This window comes from Vollenhovia emeryi, unplaced genomic scaffold, assembly GCF_000949405.1.
Source record: "Vollenhovia emeryi isolate VEMERY1.0 unplaced genomic scaffold, V.emery_V1.0 DF939128.1, whole genome shotgun sequence".
Taxonomy (NCBI): Eukaryota; Metazoa; Arthropoda; class Insecta; order Hymenoptera; family Formicidae; genus Vollenhovia; species Vollenhovia emeryi.
The window spans coordinates 449,240-469,702 of NW_011967238.1; the positions used below are offsets into that span (position 1 = coordinate 449,240).

Here is a 20,463-nt window from a genome sequence, read left to right on the forward strand (position 1 = left end):
GCACGGAAAGAACAATGTAGCTGCTGTAGCTAAAACTTAGCAAAATAGGGACAGCTAATAATATTTTAGTTGTGATAGCTCAATATTTTGCTACTGTGCAAACGGTTTGCTGTCGCACCCAATACAATAGGCACAGTAGCAAAATATTGAGCTATCACAACTAAAATATTAGCTGTCCCTATTTTGCTAAGTTTTAGCTACAGCAGCTACATTGTTCTTTCCGTGTGTTTACAGCAGCATAGCCAAGTTAACCGTGGACTTTTTAACGTCAGTATAGAATTCATTTCATCCCTTTTTCTACATACAATTCTACGGAGACTTTTGAAAAGATATTTGTACTTGTAACAAATTAGAATTTTAGACGCGTAAATTTGATAAAACTGTGCAGGGAGAATCGACGTTTAAAGCCATCGCTACTGTGAATTTCGCGGTCGAATCGCTGGGATAAGCGCGATTCTTATCTTACCTAATGGGAAATGATGCGATAGGAAGCAAAAAGCGGTAGCGGTGGCCGAGAATAGAGCAGATTCCAGTTCGAGTTTCTTGAACGTTCAACTTCTCTCTCTTTCTTCCACGGAGAAAAAGAACCTCGGCATTTCCTCGAAGTCTTACGAATTTCCGGCTGTTTGTAGATCCTTGAAATGCGGCTTAATTGATGGCTCGGAGTTAACGTCTATCAATGACAAGACGTATTAATCTCCGATTCTTTGAATAACGGATTGTCCCGAGAAAAAAGTTCTTCAGGTGTCCATTCCTGGAACAGTTTGCACTCCATTTTTCCACGGGTCTCTCTTATTATCTGAGGAACATAATTGCTAATTAACTTTCCGGCCAGGCTTTTAATCAATTTAATTCGTCAACTTGCCAATTTATTAAGTGCATACCAACTTAATAACGTTCAAATTATAACAAAGCGTGCAATTTGCGCCGTAATAGACCTTGAAACATTTTCCTCCGGTATATAAAAACGATACGATCTTACAACACAGAAGTGATTCGCGTGCAGATGATTAAAGTACCCGTTTGTTTCGACAGACAATAATTTCTCGTGACGCCGGAACGCGTTTAATGGAAGCACGAGTAGGCTCGTCAATGAAAACGTCTGCCCCCCGTGGATTTCGGTGACGCGGACGATGCCAGCTGATGATGCTCGCAACGCATCGCCGCTCGCGATGAGTGCTCTCGTACCAGAAAAGAAAGGAAAAAAAAAATATACAAGGGCTGAGGCGAGGTCTACGAGGGCCACATGGCTCGGGAGGGGGAAGTCGTTTTCACATGCGAAAGTTTACAGTTCCAATTGCACCGGCGAATGATTGTTTTACTTGGAGTTTGTTGTTTCTAAGAATAGCTAGCAAACGCGGCATCGGCGTTGGATCATCTCTTTGAAAAAGGATGTAACGGCAGCCTCAGGATGTACCGGGAATGCCCATTGTCCAGACCGCATTGTCTCGCGATTGTTTATACGTAAATGGCCCTGCTGACGTCATCGAGATACGATCGCCGAGTAAATTGCAGGCTGCGGATTGATGCGCTTTTGTTTTGCAGAATATTTTTAAATTTTCCGCCCACCTTGCCTCGCTCCTCTTCTCGCGTTCCCAAATTTTACGTCTCTCGCGGCGAAGCGGTTGACTGAAGCACGGTTAACCGTTAACGGTTGAATAATAATCCAGTTTCAGCCCACCGCAAACTGGTTTATTCAAATTCGAGCCGCGGCCGGTTGACGGCCGATCCAGAATAAGACTCACGCGATCGGGAGGCTGTTTAATAAAGATTCCCGTCAATTAAGTGCGGATTTGAATCCGAGTGTAAACCGGTTTAAACCACTCCTCGGCGGAGTTGATATTCGGTTATGTCGCATTAAAATGCTTTTACGGTATAAAAATCGACCGTCAACATTGTTAAACGATGTCATTTTTTTTACAGCCGGCGAAACTCAAGTTGACGAAGCGGTACGAGAGACAATGTAAGAAATTGTCGCTGATCGAGGATACTTGGCGTTAACGGCGCATTAGACGTCCGTTTCGTTTCAAGAACTTATCGGGCTCCAGGTTTAAGAGCATATTGTATTCCGAGATGAAATTCCCACTTGCCGAACGTCTCCCTGAAACCGATCGAGATTAATGCGCGCAATTCTAACAAGAAGTGGAGGACATAAGACGTTCTTCCCCTCTATTAAACAATGATTCGAAAATCGTCGCTATCTGAAAAGTCGCGGATGCGACTCGTAATATATTCAAGTAACACGACGGCGAGATTCGACGATTAGCATATTTTGTCGCCGGTCGTAATCGGCAATCGTAAGAATATCTCGGGAAAGTTATTCCGTCAACGAGCTAATCTTTCAATTTTCGACATTTGTCCTTGTCTTCTTTTTCCTTCTGATCTGGGCATTGGGGAGCTTTCTGATCGGAATTATTCCGTTTTCCCTGGACAATAGAAATCTAGGAGATAACTAAATTCCGAAATCGCTCAATCCATTCCGAACAGTTCCGGAATACGTGCTCTGGGATTAAAATGAACCGATTGACATTATAAAAAAAAAAGGAGCGACGTCGAGAAATCGTACTCTGGTACACTTTGGTGCATGATCCGAACTCACTTTATCACTTTTGGTACCAAAAACAGTGGCGAAAAATCGCATAATGAAAAGACGTCGTTCACGCCGCGAAGGCAAACAGTTCGATCTCGCGCACGATCCGGGGACCATTTGCCCCCGTGCCGTTTGCTTAGCTGCTGATAATTAAGACACGCTCGCCGGGCATTCATACGCAAACAATCGGCGCGGTCGGAGGACGTCGCGTTGACGCTCGCGTCAACTCCGCGACGACTCCTCGCGAATTAAATTGAGATGTCACGGCCCGTCGAATTAATTAGCCACGCTCGCGCGTAATCGCCGATCGACGCACACGTGGAGTATCGGCGCGGCGTGTTGTCGTCAGTCGACCTCGCGCCTCGAACGACGATGCAATTCGTACCGAATCACGTGAGTGGCGCGCATCGCTAGACGTGTACGAAATAAATTTACTGGGAACGTATGTGCCATGTATATGCAAATACATAATACATATTATGTAGAACAGTAATTTTTTAATTATAATAAAATATACACAGGTATTTTTTATTACATTTTAGTATTAAAATACTCTTCAATGTCGCCCCGGTAGTGATTAACGACGTCAGGTAATATTTTTCGCAATAAAGTTTCTGTATCATTGAAAATGCCATGTATGGTCGAGAAAAACACTGACGTTGATAATAGATTTTGTTATAAATTAATAAATTATTGTTATATACAATATAGTATTATGTCAGAGATAATAAATAAAAGGCATTAAGCGGTTGACCGGTGTGAAGATAAAAAATTGCGTTAATTTATCCCAGGTCACAACGACAATAATTTTATCGTTATCTAAACTCGAGAGCCTCTAGAAATATAGAAAGAGCTACGTCTCCTATTATGAGTTACGATCCTAGTATGGGATAGCGGGGGCTTCCGTTAAAATTGATAGGCATCATCGGTTGATTCCATCATGAATTTATTGCCCTCGGAGCGAAATCTGTTTAGTAGAAAATTCATTGTTAGATTGTGTAATCGTTGACAGAAAAGATTTGTGATTAAATTTGGACGTTCAAAATCTGCTATCTCATATTAAAAACCAATCTCATAATAGAGGACTTTCCTCTAACGATTACAGACTGTATTATCTCCTTCGGGGTTTTTAATTTATTTTCTTTTTATAGCTTTAAGAACAAAGACATTTGTCACAAGGTCCGCTGAGAATAATTGGTATAATTCGGGATTACAGTGACGCGCTCCGTGTTTGTGCATCGAGTGCATACGGCGTAGATCCTTGTACCGCGATTAAGGACGACGGTATTACCGGCTTCGTAATCGCCACCGGTGACAATGATTCGATAGGAGTCTCGCTGCCGGAAAGCGCTGTCACACGTATCCGCGTGGGAACGAGGCGACGTGTCACGGATACGGAAAACGACCAAGCGCGGTTTGTTCGGTAATTAGACGAACACGCGTATTAAACCCACCAGGGACCAGAGATAATCGTTACGGGGCAAGGGTAATTTCCTAATTGGCACACCCACGTGCTTCTCGCTTAATTGTCGCAAGGTGGGCAAGGTCGACAAAAGGTCTCCACTTTGTGTCTGTTAACCCCTGGGGAAGATCGTTCGTCTTGGACTTCTTAGAAAAAAAATTGCTCTTTCTCAGGAAGAAATCAATCTCGTAAAGTACCTTTGCAGGCTGCTGGTCGTAACATTAGCCTAGTTTACATCGTGCACTTGATACGCGTATCAAATAGTAACAAATAATAGATAACTAGTAAATGAATTTAGCGATTGGCTGGTCAGTTCAAATACACTATTTGATACGCGTATCAAGTGCACGATGTAAACAAGGCCACTAATTCTGTGGCGCTCGAGTATTAATTTCCGGCAACAGTCAATTTTTATGAACGCGTGGATAGAAATGAATATTAATCCTGGGCTTTAATTGCGCGATTCGCGCATGCACTATTTCAAGAAACTTGATCTCAAGATCGAGCTCGTCTTGCAGCTAAAACTGGCGCTTTGTTTTGTCAGAAATACTTGATCCATTATTAGCATCACTGAAATCTCCACTCTTTTAATATTTTTCATGCTGAGATATTTCGCTGGATTTTCAGTATGGACGCGACTAATATAGACACAGGCATTTCGCACAAGTGTATTTGATTAAGCCTTATCAAACGTTATGTCAAGTCGAATGAACTGCATGCTTCAATTTTTAGCAGATGCGACATTCTATTTTTGCTTTTTAACCATCACAATTATACGGTATCGAATCAACATATTGATTTAAAGTGTTATCCAGCACCGTTAAAATATGTTTTATAATTAACAGGCAGAGACTTTTTGTACAATATGTGTAATAAACTTCTCTAAAAATGAGAGGACAAATATAACACTCGCATTACGATTGTCGACAGGTGACCGCGTCGGATGTTATCGGGCGACCGCCTTGGCGAATCGATAAATTCCCGAAGAGGAAACCGGAGAGAAATTAGATTGCCGTTTGATCGTCCATTGTACACGCGGCCGCTCGATCCTCGAGCTACCGAACCAGCGCGATTTCCAACGCGAGCCACTGTGCAGAAGGAAAGGCTTCCGAGAAGAAAAGAGAACCAGCGGAGACATGGCGCACGAAAACGGGATAAGCGGCGGCGATACCGACTCGGAGACCGTGGAACTGAATTCTCTGAGGAGAACCAGATTCCACGTGAATCGGGTCGACAGTCTTGAAGGTCGGGCCAGTCTCCTGGGCGAGCAAGAGACCAAGAAGTCGTCCCTCAGATACATGACCAGGGAGGCCCTGCCCAGGCTAGACAATTACAGGAACATCATGAGCATCCAGGCCGCCCATCGACCCTCCTTGGACGAGTTACACAATCCCACTCTTCTCAACAAGGTGAGGCCTTAATAACTTCTTCGAAGGCAGCAACGTCGTTACCGCGCACACCCTTTCATCACTGGTAAAAATCATTTGTGGCGCTCGACAAGCTCGGCACGGTATGCGGGATCTCTTTACGAAATTAATGTGCCGCACATTTCTTCGCCATGCAGTTTCGCGATAGATTAAGTTTATCTACGCCAAGAAAATAAACATTTGCGAGTGTCGCACACGTCGCGGTATAAAATGATTACGGTGCGTCTAGAATTTATTTCACGAGACTCTCTATACGATGACGACAGAGCAAAGATTGCGAGAAATGTTAATATTCCACGCGATTACAATAATGAAGCGTAATGCGCGGGACATTGGCGATAAGCCCAAACTCAGTAACGATAACGAATGACACATCGTGAGGAAAGTTCGCGTATTGCGTGCTGTGTTTACGATTGTTCGTTCATTAATACGGGATAAAATTGGCATTTCTTTTCGCGATAAGAATCCGCCAGGTCGACAGAGACGGACGAGTGCCGAGTTGCATAATAAGCTTCTCGGGAGGATAGAGTTCGGCCGCGAGAAAGCCTCTCGTAGGAAAGCCTTAAAGTCGTGATGCCGGACGGTAAAAGGCAGATTGCACGTACACATATGCGTAAGATAAATGCAAATCTATCGGTGCACACCGCCGGCGAATCCTTGAAGATAACACACGCGTTCTCGCCTGGCGTCACTCTGACATTCACCCGCTTCTCAATTTTTTACTCGTTATCTACGGCTCCGTTCTCTCTCTTTCTCTCGCGTAGAATGAATATCTAAAATTAAACGGTAATCTTACATGCGGGCTGCGTAATGTGGTAGTATAATCTGCCGCGGTATGATTGTAGCCCCGCACGTTTCTATATACACGTGCTCCAGAAGGTAGCTCAAAGAAGAAGCGTATGCCGGCAGCATAATTGGATTTCCTGTGTAATCGACGCAACTAAAATTTGATCTTTGCCTCGTTAAGTTATTTAAATTTTTCTAGAAGAGATCAAGCTGCAATTGTTCAAGTCGTTCGCAAAATCATGAGCCACGGAGAATTAATTTAAAAAAAAGGAAAAATTCTGGAAACATGAAATTAATTTTGGAAAAATATTAAGTACTTAACGGTATAATTTATATATACGTGTCTTTTTTACGTTGTATTTTAAGCTCGTAAAATATAAGAAAAGTACTTTTAAAGATTTTAATCGCGGAATAGTCACGCGAGTTTATATTAAATTAATTTGTTTTCAATACATTTCGGTCGGAAAGTGACGTTTTTCGAGAAATAAATATTTACGTATGTTGTTCACGATTAAAATCTGTGTAAAGAGAAATTTCGCTTTGTTCGCTATCTGACGATACTACTAATGTAATTTTTCTAGGATCGCACCACGTATGGCGAATAATGCGTAATAACGCGTACAGCGTAACACGATAGCGCAGCACGTGCGTGCCCCTTTGTTTTGCCAGCGTAGTCGACACGCGGTATTAATTACGCTCGCTCGAACGATTCGTAAATCATCGCGCAATTGCAGAGATTAGTTAATTGTGCAATTAACCCGTCGTTGAGCGAGAGCGTGGCGCCGAGATTCCGTCTCGTGATTCTCCCCCGACGAAAGCCGCGGCGGAAAAGTTCCTCGGCTTACTTATCTCTCCGTTCGAGCGAGAATAGAAAACGCGATACCGCCAGTGTAAATATGGAACGTACAGCTGAATTTGTATTACCTTACGTGACGATTCGTCGACGACGGCACGACTTTACGATGCCACGGGGCACCGTTATCAAGCTGCGTAATACTGGTGCAACGCGTCGTCAAATATTTGCAATGACTACTTTCGTGCACGTAATTTGTATTTTCAGGAGTATCGTCCCGGGTAAACGTCACGCAGACGTTGCACTAATTGCCGTTGCGATTACCAAAGTACAATTACCGAATTCAAACAAGTCTAGTCTCTAATTTAATATCAATTACATTTCTTGCCTTCCTTGTCATTTATTATTGGACTAGATATTTTTCTTATAAGCATTAAACGTACACGGAACAAAATTATGTATTATAACAAGATCAGTGTAATTGAAATAAAATTGTTGAGACAACTACAGTATTAGTGAATAAAAAACATCAGATAGTTGTCTTAATAATCTGAATATTTAGTTCAACGAACGTGGCAGCCCGTGACGTTAACGTTTAATTCAAGCAACTTTATTATTTTAATTCAACAGCATTTTTTCCGTGTAGGAATTTTATAAATATATATTTATGAAATTATTAATTTGTCAAAATTTATATTTCCGTTACTCAATAACTTATTAATATTTTTTTCGTGTAACTTGGATGAGAAAGGTCTTGTCCTAATTCTGAATGTGTCATCACTGATGTAGCAATAATTGCAATCACACGTGCATTGCATTTTTAAGTGAATTAACGCGAGTAGAAAAGATGACTCACAATCAGTGAATTCACTACGCGCAATCGTTCTTTTTCAACTATGAATCAGTCCGTTACGCCCAAAAACGTTATCCATGCGTGAAGCGTATTGCCAATTGTCCTTGTGATACTTCAGATACGAACGTACGGTTGGGTTGTTTGGTAATGCTCGATTTCCGCCGGGCAATGCCCGTAAGAATTTTTATCTGCTCAGCAATTAAAATTCTTGCAAGGCAAAAATAATGCAGACTTCTATCTATCCGGCGTTTAGACGCGATGAATAATACTTGCACGGTTGCGAAAAATGACACGGCTGCGTGTTATTTTTAAAATACCGAAAAGAAACTACACTTCCATCATTCAAAATACTTAACGTTCTCGCAATTAGTAAAAAAAATATACCGGTTGCTTGTCACAAGTTCAATCAAACAGGACGACGAACGTAAGGGACTTCTTTACCGCCAATATTTTGTAGATTGCACAAAGGCTATTTAGATAGTTGATACGAGAGGAGACTCGCGACTAAAGAGAAAGGGGATAAAACTACACGGTTGACCGCTTGCGTGAAGGAATGACATGAATTGCATACTGGGTCACGGAGAATTAGTATATATGTATTTAAACAAATTTAAAAAAAGCCTCACGTAGATCACGACTCGTACTCTGCATGGCGGATATCGGCGGAACGTCTTGTGCCAATAAAGAAACCAATCGGAAAACATTCACACGCGCAAGCTCTAAACTGTTACGAAATGTACTTTGAAATCTATCGAAGAGACCAAAATATATTTAATCAATGAAGAATGCGTTCTAATATAACGAAAATATCGACAGATATAAAAATATTTCGCAAGTGTAGTCAGAGCGTGAATAATAATTGCACGGAGAGAATTTTCTTGTAAAATTAATCTTGAAAATTGTATGATAGTGGGACAACGTGGCATTTTGAAGGACTGTATGAGAAGTTTTGAAAATTTTACTATGCATTTTATTAGTATTTATACTTAATATAGAGTTTGCTAGTAAAATGTATGATAAAATCCAGGGTTAACCAGTGTCTAGTTAAAAAGATAAAAGTTAAGCTAAAAAGTTAAATAATTTTAACTTAACTTACAATACAGTATAGACTGTAAAAACTTTTATAAAGTTCTTTAAAATGCCATGTTGTTCCATGATCACATGATTTTTAGGATAAATTTTAAGTGGAAATTCCCTCCGCGATGAGATAGAGTATTAGCGTAACTTGCGAAAATAAACGAAAAGATTTCGGATAGCGGATATGCTCGCATACAATGAACATGATAAATAAAATAACACGTACATACTACAGCACGTCGTGACGCAATGCGAGAAGTATATACAAAATGTCGAGTTCAACGTGTTAAGTTGAATTATCTATGCAACAGATGTTGCGCCGTTAGTCACGTTTCATTAATGCGAGCGAAGAAGTTTTTCAGACGTGGATTACAGTACACGGTGCGTATGAAATCATCATGCGACTCGCCGCGGTGCACAACATGCCGGGTCAAAAAGAGGACCCGTCACGTTCGCTCGGGCAATTAAAGTCCGTCGTTCGAGATGATGACAAATATGACCAGGACAGTCTCATCAGCTCTCACTATATGCTAAGACGACGTTTAATTCCCGCCTGAGGAATCAATCTCCCTAAAAGATCCAGAAATGTGACACTTGGAGAGGATCAAATGGACCCATTTATCGTGCGTCACGTCGATCGGCATCGCGATAATTTGATAAACGAATTTATGTCACGAGTTCTCGCTATAACTGGACCGTTGATAATTGAGCGACATTTCTCTCACATGTCTTGTCATGTGACGCACTTTTTCGGGTCAGGCTGATGTTAATTGGCTGTAATTAGCGGTTTTCTACTTTTAAAGCGTAGCTCTAGATACAAATAAGAGAAGTTGATTACCTACAGTAGCGTGTTTAAAGGCCATTGTTATATTGGGCTCAATTGCGTTTGAAAAGGTGGCGAGACGAAATTAACACAGATCCACAGTAAAGGAATATCTTTGCAAAACATAGAGGAATCCTCTATTATGAGACGGGCTTTCAATATGAGATAGTGGAGTTTCTGTTAAATTAATAGGCATCATCTGTTGGTTCCGTCGTGAATTTATTGTCCTTGGAGTGAAATCTGTTTAGTAGAAAATTGACTATTAGATCGTGTAATCGTTGCGAAAAAAGATTTGTGATTGAATTTGAACGTTAAAAACCTATTATCTCGCATTAGAATTCTGTCTCATAATAGAGGACTTTCCTCTCTACATGTAGATACATTATACGTTCTCATAAAGGACGTGACGTCTTGATAAAAGTCTGATGTAAATCAGAACCAAATGGATCTGTATCCATATCCCACAGAATGCGGGATACAAATAGCTTTATTCGTCCTTATCGTTTAAAGCTATTTATACGCGAGATTGATTCTTAACACGCTACTATATCAATGAATAGCGTGAGCTGTTATGTTGACTTCGCATATTGTAAGAGAAAAATTTCAACTTAATTCCGCGTTTGCCATTAAACAGTTTCCGGAATTGCGATTAATTACTACTAAATGAGTAAAGTACAAAAAGATTCAGTGACTACATTTCGCGATTGCAATTGACAGATCGGCTGTTGATCAAAATTATGGTACATCTATCATGCAAGGAGACAGGATTTCAATTCAAATCATTAAAAGTATTTTTCTTCTATTTTACGGGCTTGAAATGTGCAACGTAAAGAAGATATCGATATAAAAATTATCCTGTCAGGTATTTTCTATTTTCCCATAATTAATTCTCTGTGGTTCATTTTGCGAACGACTTGAATGATTGAATCGTTTACATTTGTGGCTCGATGTGGAAGTGTCAATGGACACAGCAAAAAGCGTACTCTGAATAAATCACGAGCCTCTGACAGATAAGCGTGTCGTAGTGGAAGATACGAACGTACACGAGGAGTATCTGAAAGGAGTTTTATCCATATAGAAGGTCTTTATTCTTCCTCCTTGTGTGCGTATGATGCGTACCATTGTACATACGTAAATGCTTCATTGAAAAGTTTTGTAGTTTCCGATTAAGTGTACTGTAAAAGATTTCAAGAATAAGTAACTAAATTTACAAAAGAGATTCAAAGAAATTTTCAAGAAACCACGATAGGTATTAAACGATTGCGGTAATTCATGTAATGAAATGCGGAAGTTCGACTTAATTTATTTAACAAAAAAGTTCTTTGTTATCGCTGATTTGTAAAAGTTTGTCTATTTTTAAAAACAGTGTCATATATTTTTACAAATTTTTACGATAGAAATAAAAAAGATAAAATTTTGATACATAATATATGTTCGAATAAAAGAAAGGACCGATTCTATAATCTTTTACTATATTAAAAGAATTAAGAAATTCGATGAACTAAAATGCAGAAAGCGAAGCAGAGAGATAAAATTGCGAAGTTGATTTTATAGAAATGTGCAAGAATAATTGTACATACACATATTTTACATATCAGATTTCAATGCAAGATTCGAGGATGTAATGGAAAATCACGGAACGGATTAATCGTCTGAGATAGAGAGAGCTCTAAGCCTTTAAGAGAACAAGTTGCAATCCAATCAAAATCGAATTGGCAACAATTGATCCAGTTCTCGTTATTAATCATTCATTTGATGATGTAAATTATTATACGCAAACGATTCTCTGCAGCGCAACCATTGTTTGCGCTGACGCTCTTAAAGTTTCAATTTGAATTACTCATTTGTTTTCGCAGCTTCCGCAAATGTTTCAGCAAAGCTCGCTCCGGAAATCGTTAATCATCGATAACGATTGTCGTTTAAACGTACGTCATAACACAATGTTTTCCAAGAAGAGCGAGACTCTACAAAATGTTTTTCAGACACGATGTCTCAGGGAAATTTCCAACTTCTTTCTAACTGAACAATCCCACGTGCAATTCGCGAAAAGTTCCGCGGCATCAGATATCGCTGTACCGTTGCGGACATGAGGCTGGTTACACGAGGCTCAGTTACGTAAATCGTTCAGACTTCATTGGCCGAGTGACGGACCCTTCCTCGAGACCGGAGTCACCTTCAATGCCTTCGATAATCGCCTCTGAATCTCAATTTACGCGCTAATCCGCTCGCTGCTAAGACGTGAAATCGTCGCCTCGACATACGCGAGAAATCATACGGATTCATTTAGAGAGCTGACGTTGAAGCTTCTGAGTATGTCGATTATTCCATCGAACTGATGAAGACATTATCTCGACACGGAGCATAATTTCTTGCATAATTACGAGCTCGTCGCATCATTTATAGGCGCGATTATGCGATACGCGATGTGCATGGAAAAGCAGTCGACTCTGATGGCACTTGAAATTGCAACGCTTTCGCAAAGCTCTTTTTGCGGAAACTTTGTTTTCTTTATCTCTTAGCTTTTGGCTATCTTGATCTCGCACAGTCACATGTTCTCACGATGTGCATATACGGCAATCTACAGAGAATTCCTGCTGACGATGCAGTGGAATAGAGTAGAACAATAGATAGCGGAAAAATAAAGAACAATGCAATGGAGTAGAGAAGAGAATAAAATGTAATTATTGCAGATGCGGCATAAAAATGCTATAAACTTTACTAATATTCGTGAAATTCAACGGGAATTACAAGCAAATATTAAATTAAAATCGGATAAGGATTAAATAAAAATCTGATCAAGATTAAATTTAAATAAAATTGGAACAACCATTGAAGTAAAATTAAATTAAAATTAAATATGAGACAGCTACTGATAGTTGAAAATTAAAATCATACGAAACTTATCATTTCTTGTAATTTATAAGTACCAACCTTTCTCAACGTTTAATTTTGTGAGTCTCTGTACTCTATTCCTGGAATAAGATTGGTTCTCGAACGTCTTTGAAGTTTATTGAACGATTTGTTTGCAGGGCCCGGGCTCGCATACGTTGACTGTTCCGCATCTAAAATCCATGGCGCTACGAGTGAAATTCGGATGGATTCAAGGAGTGTTGATGCGATGTCTCCTCAACATCTGGGGGGTGATGCTTTTTCTGCGACTCTCCTGGGTCGTAGCGCAGACCGGAGTTGGTGAGTGTCCTATCGTCGAATCATCCTTTCGACTCATTGGGCTCCTAAAATTTCAACATCGTCAATTTGCTGTTCCAGGTCAGGCCATTTTGTTGATTCTCACAACAACAGTAGTCACTACAATTACATCCTTGTCGATGTCGGCAATCAGTACCAATGGTCTTATCAAAGGAGGTATGCGCTAAAAAAGAAGTATAAATATCTACAATATCGATAATGAAAGAAGAAATTTGAGAATTATGTGAACTAAAATTACACAGAAAATATATTTTAGAAATTGTTTGTATGTTTAATTCAGAATTTCACATTTTAAATGAATTCTTTTACTATATTATTTATTGTCAATTAAAGGTAATTAAAACACCGATGCTCGCTATATTATCTTTTTTTTTATCCAACTGACGTTACATATACCAGGCTAATTAATATCTTCGCAATTGTTTGCACATATGCAAAACTGTCTCGACAAATTATTACGTCGACACGGCACGACTTAACCGAAATCATATATTTCTTTTCTTTCCACAGGTGGGACCTATTACATGATTTCCAGGTCATTGGGACCTGAGTTCGGTGGATCCATAGGTCTTATATTTTCCTTGGCAAATGCTGTTGCCTGTTCCATGTATGTAGTTGGCTTTTGCGAGAGCTTGGTGGAGTGTCTCCGCCCTTTCAAGGCCTGCATAGTCGATTGCGCGACCACAGACATCAGGATCATAGGTCTGTAAGCATTCGTGCGACTTTAAAGTAAAGATTAAAACTACTGCAATTTGGTTAATTGATATTTTTGTTTACATAAATATTATGTTTGTGTAAATAAAAATTATTTGCACATTTAAACGCTGCGCTATTGACGTAATTCTCTATATTTATTGTGCCAATAGTTAAACTAACAAGTTTATGTCACTTTTAGTCCTAATTCCAAAATCATGTCGAACGCGACGTGAATTACATTTGCATTGGATTTGCAGGGTGCATAACAATAGTTGTACTATTGATAATCGTTATAATCGGCTTGGAATGGGAGGCAAAGGCCCAAATATTTTTGCTAATAATTCTCCTCGTGGCTATTGCCGATTTCATGATTGGCTCTTTCGTGGGCCCCAAGAGCGAGCTGGAGAGGGCTCAAGGATTCATTGGATACAACGGTAACGTCGCATCAACATTCTTTTTTCTCGTACCTCTGGCATTGCTATCTTACAAATTATCGTAATTAACAGATACGAATGAGTATTAATTTTGTCGTTTATTTGTCATTTTCAGCCGAGTTATTCAAGGAAAATTTATATCCGAATTATAGATACAGCGAAGGCGTCCAGCATAATTTCTTTTCAGTCCTGGCCATCTTTTTTCCAGCAGCAACTGGTATCTTGGCAGGTGCAAATATATCCGGTGACTTAAAGGTGATTTAGTCCTTTCATGTATGTGTGAGAGATATTTATAGTTAATGCTTTGTCTCACGATGTAATTTATTACAATTATTGTCTAATTATCCATCAATTCGATTAAATCTTCTCTACTGATAGATGAATCGTTTCTTCTGCAGATGAGTGATAAAAATTTACATTTTGTTAATCACTGCGATTAATTGATGAAATGATCGAGATTTGATACGATGTCAACGTGGAAGTTTTGTGCCACTTCTAAACCTTATCTTGAATTCGACAGGATCCGCAAAAGGCGATACCGAAAGGCACGCTACTCGCGATTCTGCTGACGTCGTTGTCATACCTAATCATGGCGTTTATGGTCGGCGGTACCGTTATGCGAGACGCGTCCGGCAACGTTACCGATTTATGGACGACGTACAATAGCTCTCTTTTGGCCATGTCAATGGCCGGTGTAGACAACGACACTGCGTTCGAAAACAATACAGTTATCGAGAATGTCACTCACACCTGGAGCATATATGGAACGGATTTTAACTGTACCGCAGGATGCAAGTATGGCAGCCACAACAGCTTCGAGGTGCATAAAATGATTAATATAATTCACAAATAAGATCCTGAAGATATTAATTAAATAAAAATAAGAGTCACTTGCTAAATTGAGATAGAAGCTGAGAACTGTTTAATTTAAACAACTGTTGTAATGAATATCGATTATCAATTATTCAAGAAAGTTAAAAATGTGACACTGTTAACTATTTGTAGGTGATCCAATTAGTTTCTGGTTTTGGACCTATTATCTATGCCGGTTGCTTCGCGGCGACGATTTCAAGTGCCTTAGCATCGCTAGTCTCAGCACCGAAAGTATTTCAAGCGCTCTGCCTCGATAAGCTATATCCGGGAATTGCGTGGTTTAGTGGAGAAAAAGATAAGGAGCCGATTCGTGGTTATTTACTCACTTTTATCATCGCCGTCGCTTTTATTTTGATAGGTGAGTAGTAATTTTGCAGTTATATACATATAACAAAAATTGGTTTTTTCAAGCATACGCACGTATCAATTTCTTTCAGGTGAATTAAACGCAATCGCGCCGCTGATTTCAAACTTCTTCTTGGCTGCTTACACTCTTATCAATTTCAGTACGTTCCATGCTTCCTTGGCTAAACCAATCGGATGGCGACCAACCTTCAAGGTATTTTAGCGCAGAATTGTATATAACTTTTACCACGTTATTATATTTTCACACTTTACTGTAGTAATAATATTGTGTTCTTTGTTTTAGTATTACAATATGTGGCTCAGTCTTGCTGGTGCTATACTTTGTGTTTCTGTGATGTTTCTGATCTCATGGTGGACGGCTCTAATAACATTATGCGTAGTCTTAGCATTGTATTTAGTAGTCTCGTACAGAAAACCTGGTAATTTCATGCAACAGAAATTGATTTTTATTTAAGTGCTGCTCTTTTGACATATTATTCACGAAGATATATTACAGATGTAAATTGGGGTTCAACTACACAAGCCCAGACATACAATAACGCATTGACAGCTGTACAGCAACTGGATCGAGTAGAAGAGCACGTGAAAAATTACAGACCGCAACTCTTGGTTCTTACTGGCACGCCCAACGTGAGATCGTCTCTTGTGGACTTCGCTCATCATATTACTAAACATCAGAGTTTGTTTATCTGTGGCCATATTATCGAGGTACTGTTCGCTTCTTACCGATTTGATTTGCTCATTTGATGGATAATATATCTTGTATTCATACGCTTTAGACACCCATATCGTACAAAACGCGCAACAGCATGGCGCAGAACTGTTCTTCCTGGCTCAGGGCAAATAAAATCAAAGCATTTTACTCGCTGGTGGACAGCTCAAATTTCCAAGAAGGAGCTACTTCGCTCTTGCAAGCCGCTGGACTTGGAAAAATGAGGCCCAATATTCTATTAATGGGTTACAAGCAAGATTGGGCCACCTGTCCCCGTGAGAATCTGAATATGTATTTTAACATCATGCAGTAAGTCCCCGCGTGTCACACTCTAATTAACTTGCCATTTCGTAGAGAGATTAGTTTTGATAATATTTTGTATATCTTGCAGCAAAGCTCTGGATATGCACGTAGCAGTGGCGCTTCTTCGGCTTCAGGAAGGCTTAGATCGTAGTGCGACTGTCGGAGATGTCGAGGATCACAGGAGACTCGCACCTACTTCGATACCGGGCAATCAAAGTTTCTCGCAGCTTAGCCAAGGTTTTACAAAAAAAATTTTCTTGTTCTTTCATGTATATCTAATATATTTTTGTAAATATGTAGTAATAATGATAAATCATTGTTGCAGCTAGTAGTACGTCTGACATATCGATACCTGGTAGTCCCGCGCCGAGACGTTCGAAAACGATTAACGAATATCCCAATCCGTCCTCTGAGGAGCATCGCGAAAATCGACCACATATAGTGCCAATTACGAATCTACTTAATGTAGTAACAAAGTTTCAACTGAAGCATAAAAAGGGTACTATCGATGTATGGTGGCTGTACGACGACGGTGGCTTAACGCTTCTGTTACCTTACATCATCAGCACGAGGCGTAATTGGTCTAACTGCAAATTGAGAGTGTTTGCACTTGCCAATAAGAATTCTGAACTGGAGTACGAGCAAAGAAAGTAGGCATTTTTGATGGACGACCTCTTGAAATAATCGCGCAGAGCAATCCTTACGATGATTAATATTGTTTGTAGTATGGCGAGTCTGCTGTCAAAGTTCCGGATAGACTATTCCGCCTTAAAAGTTATACCAGATGTCTCGAAACCGGCACAAGTCGGTACGAAGACATTCTTTGACTCGTTAATAGCTGATTTTCAGGAATCAGCCGATTCGAAAGATTCCGACGACGGTATGAATAATTTCTTTATGAGTTTATTCTAAGAATAGGCTAAAATAAAGTAAAACTAATAAGCTGTTAGGCTCTTTTCAGTGTATGTAAAAATTTAAACGCTGTCAAATCCAGTGAAAGCGAACTCGCTACCTTCTGGGGTAAATTCTCTAAATTCGAAATTCCAAACATTCTCGTTTGCAAGTAGTAGTACTAGCACATTTTATTGATTCCCCTTAGGGTTACAAGGCGTTTTTGAAGGAACGTGCCCAAACCTCTTATAACACCTCTCTCTATATCCACTTCGCTATGTGGCGATCGAACGAAAAACCAACAACGTTTTTGTTTTACCAGACCAGCGCACAATCCTCTGCGCCACGATCGCCACACTTTTCATGGCAGTGTATGTAATAATTTCATCTTTTCACTTTAGATGTTATTAAAGATTCGGAACTTATGGCGATGAAAGAGAAAACCAATAGACATCTCCGCTTGCGCGAATTATTACTTGAAAATTCCATGGAAGCTAACTTAGTCGTTATGTAAGTATTATGAATTTTATTGCATATACTGTTTTATATGAACAATTATTAACTTTATTATATATTTTCAATTTTGATTGCTTTATAGGACACTACCGATGCCTCGGAAAGGTGCTGTATCAGCGCCGCTTTACATGGCATGGCTGGAAACACTCACACGTGACATGCCACCGTTTTTACTGGTTCGAGGCAACCATACGTCGGTTTTAACGTTTTACTCATAACATTAATGTGAAACTGACGAGATGTTTTATACATAAGGACATAAAACGTCCCTGCAGACGACAATAGCGATATCGCAGTATTACAAGCGAAAAGAAAGACTTAATCATTTATGTATGCAAAAAAAATTGATTCGACCATGGCAGAACATCCAGTGATATACATTGAATAGTAACAAGCTAGTGACAAGTATATGCCTTTATCATCATGTGTGGGAAAATGCGTTTGTGAGTGAAACCTAATAATTATTGAAGATGTGCCTATAATAAGCAATCTCTTGAAAATTTCAGTCATGTAATGACACTGTATTATTTTTTTAATGATTGAAATATTTCTCGATTCCGAAAAATCTCGACGGCCTCTCTTTAAGTGTAAAAAGATCAACCGTATTTTATATATTATATATGTATTTAAAGTAAAGTGACAATCATAATTTGTAGCATTATTTCATCGTTTGTCATGCAATATTTTTGTGCCTTATCTAAAATAACGCTGTTTTATATACAGAAGTATTTAAAAAAATTCTAAAATATTGGTATTGGTGATTTAGAAAATTAACATAAATATTTAAGAAGGCTATCTTTTTATAAAAACTTTTATATTTCTGTATATATGTAAACTTATAAATTTTTGACAATCTTTGAACATAGAACACAATTATAATAAATTCTGCGAATACTGCACAATTGCATTAAAAGTATGGCTTATTTTCATATGTGTGTTTTATAATCTCGATAACTTAAAATACTTACGAAAGCACGAAGTTTCATCATGAAAGATATAAAGAATAAATGCCAATATTTTTTAAATAAAGCAAACGCATACAAAAGTTGTAAAAGCATTATAGACGCATGCTAGATTAACTAAATGTTATTGTAGTACAAATGTTTAACTGTCATAGCGACACTTAAAGTGTCAAAGAGAATATATTGCAATTCTATTTCATATTCTTTTACCACCGCGATACTATCGGGGGTATCGCCATCTAAGAATGTTTCAAGTTGCACAATGTCTCATATACATACATACATATATATATATATATATATATGTACTAAGTTTTATACAGAAATTTTATACTGATTTCTGTTTAAACTTTTAATTACGTAACTTCGATATAACATAACAACTATCAGTGCTTTTACATTATTGATAACTTTGCGATATATTATTAGGTGATAGAGAGATATTTATTTGAATGCTTCGATGTGAACACGTTTCAGACTAGTTGCGAATACATTGCAGGAGTCAGAATACTGATAGTACACGACCATGTTCTTCCTAATTGCATAAGCCTTGCAAATTGCAAAATCATCTATCGTTGCGTGTGTACGTAGTATGACGTTGGTGCATCCTTAATTATAATTTGAATTATAAATTAATTTTGATTCAATTCCATATCGTAATAAAAATCAATATTCCAACCCCTCTATATGTATATAGTGTGTATATATATATATTTATATAAAATTGAATTTGTGCCATGTTGTGTTACGTGCCATGTTTGCAAAGATCAATCCTTTCGAGAACTATGAGATGAAAATGTAGTCTTATTCTATAATATATTTTTTGGGATATTGTAGGAAAAAAATGCGTAAAGTAAGGAATAAATAAAATGAAAATGCACGTAGATACTTAGTCTTGCTAAATAAAAAATCTGTAGCTGCAGCTGGAAAAAAAAGTCACAAGTGTAAGAAACGAAAAGCTTAAACAAATGACAAGATCTATTCTTTCAAGAGATTATCTTGCAAAAAGCATAAACATAAATAACTAATATAAAATTTGAATATATTACTTTTCTACTCTAAATATATAAAAATGATATACGTGCGTATGTATGTATATATATGTATATATTAATCTCTTCAAATACTTAATCTTTCTCTTGCAAGATATAAAATGATACTAACATTTTTAATTAATTAAAAAAATATTTATCAAAATGTCAGGATGACGAATCGTCATTGTCATGCATCGTATTCCTCTGCAGATACAATTCGAGAGAAGAAAACTCGGATTTATGTTTCGTGTTCGCGGACAGCACTGGCGGTATAGATTGCGATTACATCGCAGGATAGATCTTATTCTCTTTTCATGTTTAAATGCTACGAATGTGCCGCGGTCTGCGCACCAACAAGCAACAGGAGGACAAACCGGAGCTAACTTTCGCCAGTTCGGACAAACGTAATGATCTAGTCGGGAACTCCACCTTCTCGGCGAACACTTTACTCGATTGTGGAATCTCATCCTCCGACCGATGAATAAGCGTGCCGTTCACATAGAGCACATTGGCGGCTACGTCTTCGGGCACGGTCAATGTTTGATAACTGTACGTTGCCTCTCGCTCGATTCTCTATGTCATAAATGAGAGAAATAAAAATCGAAACTTTTTGTAATTATATATAAAATTTTATACATATACAGGGTGATTCAAAATA

At 38.6% G+C, this 20,463-nt stretch overlaps 2 protein-coding genes across 3 annotated transcripts in view; one reads left to right on the top strand and one right to left on the bottom strand.

Annotated features, from left to right (window-relative positions):
• LOC105568528 (bumetanide-sensitive sodium-(potassium)-chloride cotransporter) overlaps positions 1-18,470 on the top strand; it is a 21,348-nt gene extending 2,878 nt beyond the window's left edge. The window contains exons 2-18 of the mRNA XM_012024260.1: positions 4,983-5,461; positions 12,841-13,000; positions 13,079-13,174; positions 13,529-13,720; positions 13,972-14,148; positions 14,264-14,403; positions 14,669-14,968; positions 15,154-15,379; positions 15,459-15,580; positions 15,671-15,806; positions 15,884-16,095; positions 16,167-16,408; positions 16,491-16,639; positions 16,728-17,052; positions 17,128-17,282; positions 17,695-17,803; positions 17,892-18,470. Coding sequence (XP_011879650.1) covers positions 5,189-5,461; positions 12,841-13,000; positions 13,079-13,174; positions 13,529-13,720; positions 13,972-14,148; positions 14,264-14,403; positions 14,669-14,968; positions 15,154-15,379; positions 15,459-15,580; positions 15,671-15,806; positions 15,884-16,095; positions 16,167-16,408; positions 16,491-16,639; positions 16,728-17,052; positions 17,128-17,282; positions 17,695-17,803; positions 17,892-18,027 — 3,150 coding nt within the window. The 5' untranslated portion in view covers positions 4,983-5,188 and the 3' untranslated portion in view covers positions 18,028-18,470. The remainder of the gene's footprint in view (positions 1-4,982; positions 5,462-12,840; positions 13,001-13,078; positions 13,175-13,528; positions 13,721-13,971; positions 14,149-14,263; positions 14,404-14,668; positions 14,969-15,153; positions 15,380-15,458; positions 15,581-15,670; positions 15,807-15,883; positions 16,096-16,166; positions 16,409-16,490; positions 16,640-16,727; positions 17,053-17,127; positions 17,283-17,694; positions 17,804-17,891) is intronic.
• A 134-nt stretch (positions 18,471-18,604) lies between these two features.
• Positions 18,605-20,463, bottom strand: part of LOC105568529 (N(G),N(G)-dimethylarginine dimethylaminohydrolase 1) — a 5,806-nt gene continuing 3,947 nt past the window's right edge. For both annotated transcript variants that reach the window (XM_012024261.1, XM_012024262.1), the window contains one exon: positions 18,605-20,378. In XM_012024261.1, coding sequence (XP_011879651.1) covers positions 20,124-20,378 — 255 coding nt within the window. In that variant the 3' untranslated portion in view covers positions 18,605-20,123. The remainder of the gene's footprint in view (positions 20,379-20,463) is intronic.